The 11,143-nt window shown below is 44.3% G+C and overlaps 1 protein-coding gene across 1 annotated transcript; it reads left to right on the top strand.

The window, feature by feature from the left end:
* Positions 1–1,014: 1,014 nt before the first annotated feature.
* Positions 1,015–8,758, top strand: CISD3 (CDGSH iron sulfur domain 3). Its single transcript, XM_053260003.1, has 3 exons — positions 1,015–1,155; positions 2,707–2,835; positions 8,243–8,758. The coding sequence occupies exons 1-3, from the start codon at positions 1,090–1,092 to the stop codon at positions 8,426–8,428; spliced, it is 381 nt and encodes a 126-aa protein (XP_053115978.1). The 5' UTR covers positions 1,015–1,089; the 3' UTR covers positions 8,429–8,758.
* The last annotated feature ends 2,385 nt before the right edge of the window (positions 8,759–11,143 follow it).

The raw sequence follows: 11,143 nt of genomic DNA on the forward strand, positions 1-11,143 counted from the left end.
GTCATTGTGTCTATATTTCTGGTTTGTGTGCCACAGAGAGATTTTCCATTCACACGGACCTTTCTCTTCCTTCACCCCCACCCCGGACCACTACCTCTGTACAAAAAAACCCTGGTGTTTACATCAAAGAATAATTGCAATCTGCAGTCAGAAAACCAGCCAGTACATGTGTTCATTTTCAAGTTGAAACTGGGCACAAACCCCTCAAAGGCAGGGTACAGTTAGGAAGTGCAGGACTGTCTTGGGCTTTGACCACGTGTGCATAACTGCAATGCATACAGATCCATCCATACACTCTGCACAGATTATAGGTGAGTGAAACATAAGGTGTGAATAAGGCTATAGATAGGCTGTGATTACTGAAATTATACCATGACAAATATTTATGTACTGCTCTTCAACCAAACTTCTCAAAGCAGTTAACACAGAAAAGTAAAGAATACATAAATAAGACGGTCGCCTGTCCCCAAAGGGCTCACAATCGAAAAAGAAAAATAAAGGCAGATACCAGCAACAGCCACTGGACGGATCCTGCTGTGCTGGGACTGGATAGGGCCAGTTGCTCTCCCCCTGCTAAATATAAGAGAATCACCACTTTAAAAGGTGTCTCTCTTTGCTCAGTTAGCAAGACAAGAGCACTTTGCATATTCAGTAAGTCTACATAAATGCTAAGCATTCGCATTTATGTATTCTTCCTCTCAGCTGCAATGTAGTTCTGCCGCTCCTACAGAAATAAAACGCCTACAACTAAACTTCTTGTTTCTTCGAAGTAAGATATCAAAGCAATGCCAACAGCTGCACTGTCAGTCAACTAGTGTTTTAGGTGTCTCTCCTTCAAAGCAATCCTTGCTTCCTCCAGCAACACTAAGCCAAGGCAGCCAAACAAACATCCTTCAGCCGCCTTGCATCTTCTTGCCTCGCTCTCAGTTTCTGCAGTGAAATCAGAAGCTGCCTAGGAACGCTTTGCCACCAGCTCAGGGCTTGCAATCGCTCGGGCTTTGCGTTCTTGCGGCTTCCGGTGGGGCTGGTGAGGAGGGGCGGGGGGGAAGGTGACCCTGGGAAAGAAGAGGAGGAGTTTGCTTCTAAAGCATGCCGGGGCTACGGGGAAGCGGAGCTTCTCTGGTTGCTTCTTTTGCTAGGCTTCGTCTCTCCCAGGTAAGCAGAGTAGCCTCGAGTGTTTGCAAAAGGCAACCCCGCAATCTATCCCGGCCTGGCAATCGTCCACTATCCTCCATTGGACGCAGAGCTAATGAATTCTCGATTATTTCATTTAAATAAGTGGAAGAGTTTACATTGCATTCCCCTAGAAAGGCAAAAGGGTCGGAATGCTGCTTTAGTCTCCAAAAATGATTATACAGAAACGCACCAATTTAGGCTAGATTAATTACTACCTACAGCTTATATTATAAACATTGATGCGGTTGAGCTCCGCCCCTAAGCATACCTAAAAAACCGAGAGCTCACTCCGTTAGTATTCCTGATTGTGAGGGCGCGTGGGGAATTGATCCGATATAACTGAGTTAACTGTCACACGTTCTCCTCAAGGAACCTTAGGAACTGCGGTTCTGTCATGTGAAGTAGGCAAGAGATCATTGTCCGCACTGCCGTCAAACTACAATTCCCAGAATTCTTTTGAGGAAACAATAATTTTTAACAGGCTAGTAGTAACAGGAGTAGGTACTAAGTAGCTTGGAACTCTCCCCAAGTTTAGGTTTGCTTCTTCCTTCCCTTCCAGTCAACCCTGCAAATCTGATTGGTTGGCTGATTGGGGGCATAACTGTGCCATTCTTGGGTTGCTTTTTGTTTCGCTTCCATTAATTTCTCTCCAGTTTCTTCTCCCACAAAGCAGTGTCTGTTATAACCCTCTTGTCCTGCAACAAAATCCTTCAGGAATTTAGTGGTTTTGATGTTAAAATCTCTCATTTTGTCAATATAAATTTTAGTACAAGCTGTCATTTTCCAACTGGAAACTCGAGTCATACGAATATACTGACTGACTGACTGGTGTTAAGCTGATATATGGATGTAGATATAACTTTGTATCACAGAGTTGGAAGAAAACTTAGGGTTATTTGATTTATTCCTCTCGTGCAAAGTGGGCCCTGTCCATCCACCACACAAACTCTTGCAGGGATCAGCCTGCACACTGGTGCATCACTCATTTTTTATTTTATGCATTTCTACACTGCTTCAACTCGCATCCCAAGACGGTTTGCATCCTAAATCATGAGCAATGACCACCCTGCTGAGGAGGAACCAGTGAAGTGAGTCAAGGTGCATATCACAGGGCCAAGCAAAGCCCAACACAATGTGCCTGGTCACTTTGACAAGGGGACCCCAAATATGAGCTCAAGGATGGCTTTGTACATGAAAACACAGCAAAAAGCAGGTGCTCTAATATGCGCATCTATGTCTGCATTCCACAGCACATTGTCATGCCTAGAAATGGAATTTGTGCATCTTTCTCCCCATCCTCCCTGTGGCTGCCATTTGCTGCCTGTTGAGATATGTGAATGGTTGCCAGGTTGTGACTCGGAGATTCTCCCCTATGCTTTTTAAGTTTGCCCCTTCCTTGGGAGATGAGGCTGTAGATATTTTTGCTGGTGGCAAACTGCGGGGCCTGGCAACCCTAGTCCCTCCATAGCTAACTATCTCATTCTTTTTAGTAACCACCTCATTTCTCCCCTGATCACCACCACATTGCAGATAAGGAGCTGTTCCACTGCTTCGACATCTTTACCCTGCCCAGTGATCGCAGCCAAGAATCCCTTTCAAGTGGACTTAAAAGCAGGGAAGTCCTACGCTTGGTGTGCCTGTGGCCACAGCAAAAAACAGGTAACTCTCGTCTCACCCTTTCCCCCAGAGCACTTTCCAGATTACACACACTACAACAGTAATTTGTAGTGTGTAATGCTTCAGCTTGGTAAAATGTTTCGGCTTGACAGGATCATATTGAAAACGTAAATAAAAGTCCAGCTGTTTGTTACACAAAGCCACCAGCAGGGGGAGCAGTCTCAAACCTGCAACAGGAAAATACACAGCTACCTTTTTGCGATGCACATGCAATGTTGTAGCACTGTAATGCAAAGATAAAAACCAAAAGGTGGCATCGGAAACGTGTACGGCACCTTGCTGTCAGCATAGGGACTGCAATGTCACAACACAGGAAGTACGGAAACACACTTAGCAGATATGTAGTGACACTGTTGTAGTGTGTAATCTGGAAAGCGCCCAGAAAAGGAGTCCTTCTGTATTCCTCTCTGTACTGGTTGAATGGGATCTACTTTCCTCAAAGGCCCTGTCTTAACAAAATTTGAATTTGGTCCACTTAAAGACATGCTTTAGTGCCTCATTGATTCGGTGCGTGATCTGAGCATGAGGAAGAATGGTGATGCTGTGGCGAATGAGGCCAATTCTCTTGTATCAAGAGAAGCACTTTCCCTCCTTGATTTCAGTAGGAGAGTTAAGCATGTGCTTAAACTTTAGTGGATGAGATAAGTGTGCATTTTCTCACTGAAATTAAGCACATTCAAAAGTACTTAACTTTGACGTATTTGTAGTTCTTGATAAAATATAGGCCAGTTCCTTTTCTTTTTAATTTCAAGGTCCTGGTTGCCATCATTGGAGTTTTTGTTTTATTTGGAGAGTGGATTGGGAGAATTGAAGCAAAGGGATGAATTGTAGGGAGGAGGATTGGGGACTGTGTGCCAACAATAAATATTCCCCCTTCTGGACCACAAAGTCTCTTCAAAGTCTCTTCTGAGCATGTGCGGACGCCATCTTGAGTAGTCAGCATGGTGTTGCTGACCACTCAAGATGGAGACCACACATGCTCAGATGCCATTTCCTTCCTGATGCTGCCCACAGGTTGCTTGGAACAGGGAAGTTCTAGTTCCCAAACAAACATAACCGGGCAGTGAAGCTTTTCACAACAGACAACCCAGCTGCTTATTAGGAGTAGCGCTGCACTGGGACGGTGGAGGAGCAACGGAGGGGCAGGTAAGACCTGCCTTCCCCCTCTTCAAGTGACCGCTCTCTGCCTGCCCACCTCCCGGATGTGCACAAAATGCTTCATGCACATCCCTAGTTATGTTATCCTCACAACAACCCAGGTTACTGGCCCAAAATCACCCAGTGAATTTCATGGTTGAGTGGGGCTCTGAACTTGGGTCCCGCTGGTCATAGTCCAACATTCTAAGCACTACACCACACTGACTCTCACCAGGGCTGGCCCAACAAGATAGGCAGCCTAGGAAACTGGTGTGCCAAAATTCTAGGGGTGCTACCTCACATGTCCTGGAAAGGGAGCCACTGCCTGCATATGTGGAAGAGGTGCACAGAGTCAATAACTGATCACTAATCCCTCTCAGGGGACACAGACTAAGAGCCCTCTGATTTCCGTTCATTTATGTCCAGGGCAAAGTCGCAGGTTTAAAAGGGAAAGACAAGCTAACATGAGGGAAATTACTCAAAGTAGTCCCATTGAAATCAGAAGAACAAGTTAGATAATGCCTAACTTGTCCTTTTTATGTCAGTGAACTCGGGCAGATCTATAATTGAAGAAACATGTGCTATTTATTTAGTGATTTGATTTGATTTGATTTGATTTCTATACCGCCCTTCCAAAAATGGCTCAGGGCAGTTTACACAGAGAAATAATATATTTATTTATTTATTTATTTAGTGCATTTTTATACCGCCCTAACCCTGGGCCGCCCTAACTCTGGGCAGTTCACAACAAATAAATAAGATGGAGCCCTGTCCCCAAAGAGCTCACAATATAAAAAGAAACATAAGATAGACACCAGCAACAGTCACTGGAGGTACTGTGCTGGGGTGGATAGGGCCAGTTACTCTCCCCCTGCCAAATAAAGAGAATCACATTAAAAGGTGCCTCTTTGCCAAGTTAGCATGAGTTGTCACTAGAGGGTGCTGTGCCCAAATTCCTGACTTAAATCATAATTTTCCCATAGGAATCAATGGGAAACTAAAAAATATTAATAGTTCACAAATGGCTGGGTAGAAAGTTTTGAAATTTCACATGGTGTTCCTACATGATTGTAGGATTAAATCTGTGGACGTTCAAGGAAATCTGTCTGTTGGTTTTTAATGATTTTTTAAAAATCAAGTTTTTTAAAAAAATCATTAAAAATCAAGAGGTAGACTGATATCAACACATTTAATGCTACCATCATGTGCTACTCATATGTGAAATTTGAGTTCTGCCTAGCCATTCTGGATTTATAATATAAGGTGCAAAAATGGGGGGTTACTTTACTCCTTTTTTATTAAGACAAGGAGCAGTTTCCTTCTGATGAGGCTTGAATGATGGACAGAGTGGTGGATTCAGTTGCAGAACTTTTTATAACTTTCTGCCATGAAACAAATCAGTTGTGACACTTTTAAACAGTTTTAGAAACCTTTTTTTAGTTGGTCTGAAAAGGTCAGAGCTAGAAATGGAACCAGGCAGCCACTTCCATTAGCAATAAATGATTTGCTTCTTAAGGGTCTGTTTCCACGCTGGTGATGTTTCACATGCCCTGAAATGAAGCAACAATCTGATGTTCCTTACCTCACACCAGATTTTTGTTATGAGTTTGTTGCTTTCTTAAGGTTGAGGGAAACTATGAATTGCTTTATGCTTTTCAAGCCAAGACATTTCCTACAAATAAAGATTGCCTCCACCCCCACATCCAGTTCTCTGCACAAATCTGTTCCCATTCAAGACAAAGGTCTGTTTTTTGCTTACCTTGGAAACGTATCTCTTTTTCTCTTGCGAGAACAGATAGATTACAATTCCTTGTAAATTAGAAAATTTTCTTTCAGTTGGCAAAACAATAATCAAAATGGTCAGATCAACATTTAAACATGATAGATGTCTTCTGTGACAAGACCAGTGGGCCGAAAAAGAAACCCAATACCCATTTGCTTTGGCAAAAAAGGACTTACTTCTTCAGGACTCACCACGAGAACTTTCAATTTGGGTGGTGACCACATCAGTCACCTCAATGTGGATGGTGAGCACCTGTGATCTTTTACACTTCCTGAAACAGTGCAACAGTGTGTATCATCGGACCTTTTTGTTAAGAGTTTGTTGCTTTCTCAAACTGATTAAAAACCGTGCATTCAAACCAAGCCATTTCCTGCTAATAAAGCACATTGTGGTGGTGTTGCCTTTCATTCTCCAGGAAATAAACCAAATGACTGCTTTCTTTAGCAATAAAGCATACCTTGGTGCTGGTGGTGTTAATAGCTGAAGTTTTTTGCTTCCCTTTTTCTGGCACAGTGCAACAAGTCTTTTTCCTTACCTTGCATCATGATTTTTGTTACGTGTTAATTTTCTTAAAACTTGGCAGAATTATTATTATTTTTTAGCTTTTCCAGATGATTCCCAAAATGAAGATTATCTTATTGTTGTCCATTTGCCTGTAGTTTCCTGTTCAAGTTGGTCTATTTCCAAGTGAAGATTCTTCTCCAGGCAACGTCATATATTTCCCCTCTCCTGTCTCTAGAATTAAGCCTTGGCAAAGGTTATTTACAGAGCCAAACAAAGAAAGGAAGTTAAATAATTTGGCATTTAGAGATGCTGAAATAATATCCTGATAGGCTGGATCGCTTGGTTTCAAACCGCCTCCAGCCCTTACAAATCCCTATTCTAGAACAGAAAAATACTTCTTACCTGGCAGCCTTAACACTCCTTAGTATATTTAAAAGGAGCAGAACTAGTTTGTCATGATTATCCAATCTATTCTCGGGATCGGTGGGAGAACCAAGCTGCCCCTGTGAGGTGCTGCTTCTTCTCCAGCATCCTCCACACCTTGATGGCTAAAGCTTGGTGATGGAACTTTAGCCATCACCAAGGTGACAAGGAGCGCATCATAATAGGAAAACCCACAGGTGATGTCATAATTGTCCCTGTAGAGGTGGAGGCAAAGTGTCATCCTTCAGCACTGGGGAGAGATGTAACAGTTCTCTTCATGGCAAATATCTGTGTGTTTTATACCATCCTGGGAGTTCTAGTTTGGAGAGAGTGCTGATAATTCTCAGAGTTATTAATCTTTTTGAGTTTCCCATTGATCCCTATGGGGAAATTATCTGATGGGGCCCATGTTTAGTTCTTGCACACTGGCCTCTTCAGAGCTTGGTACACCACTGAATGGACTACTGTGAGTAATTTTCCTTATGTCAGACACAGGGGTTGAAAATGAAAGTGAGCAATTAGTGTCCAAGTCAACCCTTGATTATTTAAGGCAAGGGTCTGTGTGGTGTAAATGATTAAAGTGTTGGGCTTGGAACAGCGAGGTCTGGGTTCAAATCCTCACTCAGGGATGAAGTTTACTGGGTAACCCCGGACCTCAAGTAGCCCATCTCATAGGGCTATTGTGAGAAGAAAAAAGCAGAAGAACCCCAAGTACTCTACTTTAAGCTCCTGGGAAGAAGGGTGAGATACAAATGCTAATTAGCACTTAATGAGCTGTTGTCTACTGTCAGCATGTAGCAAAACACAAGGGGGAGAGGGCAGTATTCTACCAAAGACAACCACAGGGCTCTGTGATCGCCAGGAGTCGACACCAACTCGGCACATTTTACCTTCAAGGCTGCAAAGAAACCTTGGGGCCAGCCATACTGTGCACACCTTGTCCAGTCGCTATCAGTAGCTGGAGCTGCACAGTGTAGCCTTTCTAAAAAGCTCTTTGGAAGGAGGATAAATGAGACTGGATTCAGTCCCCCATTTCCTGCCAAATTGCTGATCCCGATTGATATAATTTCACCTTTTTAAGTAAAAGGGCCATACATGCAGTCCTTGCTGCTCTGCTGGTACTCAAAGTAGTGAGCAGATTTAAAATAGTGGCTCAGGGGAGCAGACATACATTTAGAATTAAGAAACAGGTTGCCTGCATGCCCAGACCACATGCTTGCAGTCCTTCCCCACAAAAACCCACTTCTGGTTCCCCCCCAAACTTTCTTCATTTCAGCTGCCCAATTTGGGGAGGGGAGGAGCCTTTGGCTGCTGCTTTGGACAACTGAGAGTCAGAAACACTTGCTGGATCTCCTGAAAATCACTAAGAGATCTATCAGTAGATCCCTATCTATGTTCTGTCACTATAGTTGATCACACCAAAACTCTTAATTTGAAATCAGCTGGCCTTCTCTAAAAAATTTTTTTAAAAAAACAAACACCTTGTGATATTTGCTTGCTTAAAAAAAATAAAAATCTGAAGTTTTGTTTTGTTCCCCACAGCCTTTCTGTGATGGATCCCATAAAAGAGATGCCCCAGAAATATCTCCTCTGAGGTTCAAACTGGAGGAAGCAAAAGAGGCCTGGCTATGTGGCTGCAAATGCACCAAGAACCCTCCGTATTGCGATGGCACTCACAAGGAAGACTTTGTGCAAAAAGCTGATCTCCAGTCCCACCCACAGTTATGAGGAGGGACAAAGAGAGACCATTGCCAGACTTTGGAAAGATGAGAGAGAAATCAGCCAGGGGAAGGCCTTGGGCAGGCACAGTGTTCCAAAACAATGCCCTGTACCAGCCTTATTGTGCAGCTCCTGTTCCTTTCACTGAGTCTTGTACAGGACAGCAAGGCTCCTGGGGTCTTCCCTGAGGTTCTGAAGCCTATGTCACTGAGGGCTTCTTGGGTCTTGGTGAGCCCTACATGGAAGGTGCCCAGGGCAGAGAATATTTTTGGTATTTCCCCAGCGTTCCAGACTTGCCTGCTTCCTCTTTCCTCTTGAAATAAAAACCACTGGAAACCCCCTGCTGGTTGTATCATTTGCTGCTGCTAGGCCCAATCCCCATTGGCCTGTGGCCTGTAAGCTTTCCTTGGTTGTCGTACAATTATGACGACTTATGTAATGATACCATTGGCCAAGGTGCACCTAGGTAATTTTGGAGCCCAGACCTAAAGGCTTTTGGAGGCCTCCCCACCCCACTGCAAGTTAAGCATCATCCCCATATACCAGGCCTGCACAACGGGCCAGATTCGGCCCATAGGGGCTATTTTACCGGCCCCCAGGTATCGTGCAGCAACACAGGAACTGCCTTATAGCGCCATACTATGCACGTTTTTTTTCATAAATATGTTCCATGGTGTTCCCAGCAAGGCTTACTCCCATTTATGCATGCCTAGGATTGCAGCCTGAAAGCAATGACAATTTAGGGAGAGGAGAGGACTTGGCATTTGTTTGGGGCTGGCATGATTCTAGGGGCTCCACTGATTGAGCAAGGACAGGACCTATTCTCTGGCCACTATCCTTGGTTGAAACTATGGGTCCATTGACAGGGGGAATAGATCCACAAGTAACTAGTAATATTTTGAATGTAATGTGCTAAAATTGACTTTGGCCCCTGCACGCCAAGTTGTGGATGGTTCCGGCCCAGTAGGGCATTTGAGTTGTGCAGCCCTGCCATATACACACATACATTGTAACACACAGTCTTTGAACACGTGGGTTCTTGAGGGCACAAACAGCAACTCAATGTAAGACTATAAAACTGGTATATTTATGCAAAATTGCCCTAACAGAAGCAATTCAACATGCAACAATATATTCCCATCCCACATATTCCTTTGCCCACCCCGCTCTCTTGTCTCTAAAGCAGAGGTCATGCCCGGTGCAGGTCACGATCATGTTCGGCTGCCCAGCACAACATGGGCCAGCAGCAGTATGACCACACCAACTGGGACAGACTAAAGAGGATCTGGGGGCTCGCAGGGGTGTGTGGAGGCCCTGGACTTTGGCCCGGAAGTCCAGGGGTAGGAGCTGGTAAGGGATATGACCATTTGTGTTCTAGGTGATTCAGAGGGGACTTTCCGAGTGATGGCAGGAATACTGTCCTCAAGCAGGAAAGCCACTTGTTGACTAGGCGAATTTCCTGGAAAACGTGCCAGCAGTGAAGATATTAATTCTAAACGCAAGTCCCCATAAAAGGAGCAATGAAGCAAAGCATGTTCAATTGTTTCAACTTCCCCATCACCTCAGGGGCATAGACGCTCCGCATAAGGAGTCCCACTGTAGCGACCTTCCAGAACAGCAGAGGGAAGGCATCTACATCTGGCCTGTGTAAAAGCCAACCTATATTTGGGGATGTCTGTTGCAGATAGGATAAAGGAGCAACAAAGTACCTTGTGGTATCGTTACAATAAAAACCCGGCGACTTAGATAAATCTTCCTGCCGCTCCGTGTCTAATATTTTCTGTTTCACCAAGGCACGGGCTTGTTGTACTTCCATTTTAAGCAGGGTAAGCGGAAGCAACCCCGATGTTGCCAATTTAGTAAGTATTCTGCATTCCCAGGAGGCATGAGGAGAGCTGGTCTTGTGGTAGCAAGCATGACTTGTCCCCATAGCTAAGCAGGGTCTGCCCTGGTTGCATTTGAATGGGAAACTCCATGTGAGTACTATGAGATCTTCCCTTAGGGGATGGAGCCGCTCTGGGAAGAGAAGAAGGTTTCAAGTTCCCTCCCTGGCTTCTCCAAGATAGGGCTGAAAGAGATTTCTGTCTGCAACCTTGGAGAAGCCACTGCCAGTCTGTGAAGACAATACTGAGCTAGATAGACCAATGGTCTGACTCAGTATATGGCAGTTTCCTATGTTTCTATGTTTCCTATGAAATGAATCTTGTAATGTGAGAAATACTTAACTACCATGGGAATGATGTATTTTAATGACACCAGCAATAGCCACTGGAGGGATGGTGTGCTGGGGATGGACAGAGCCAATTGCTCTCCCCCTGCTCAGTAAAGGGAATCACCACTTTTAAGAAGTGCCTCTTTGCTTAGTTAGCATTGGTGCCAACGTAACACGCTCTGTTGGCACTGATGTCCGACCGGTCTCCCCACCCTTTGTCCAAGGACGGCCTCTATGCAAAGGCACAGTCCTCTCCCTTGTTACGACACTCAGGAGAACAGTAACTTCCCAGCACTATCTGTGCTGCTGATGTAACTGACATGGTCAGCAATTCCCGGCTCATGCCAAGCACATTCCTGTGCTAGCCAGATCAGATAAAAAGGCCTCTGGATAGATCAGAGGAAAGACTGATTTCATCATCATTGAATTTTAGATGTAGGATTGGTTTAGAACAAGCAATACTAGATCAACCAAGTAGCTGCTGTTTAACCATTTCATTACATTATACGAAA

The sequence above is a fragment of the Hemicordylus capensis genome, chromosome 6, assembly GCF_027244095.1.
Source record: "Hemicordylus capensis ecotype Gifberg chromosome 6, rHemCap1.1.pri, whole genome shotgun sequence".
Lineage (NCBI taxonomy): Eukaryota > Metazoa > Chordata > Lepidosauria > Squamata > Cordylidae > Hemicordylus > Hemicordylus capensis.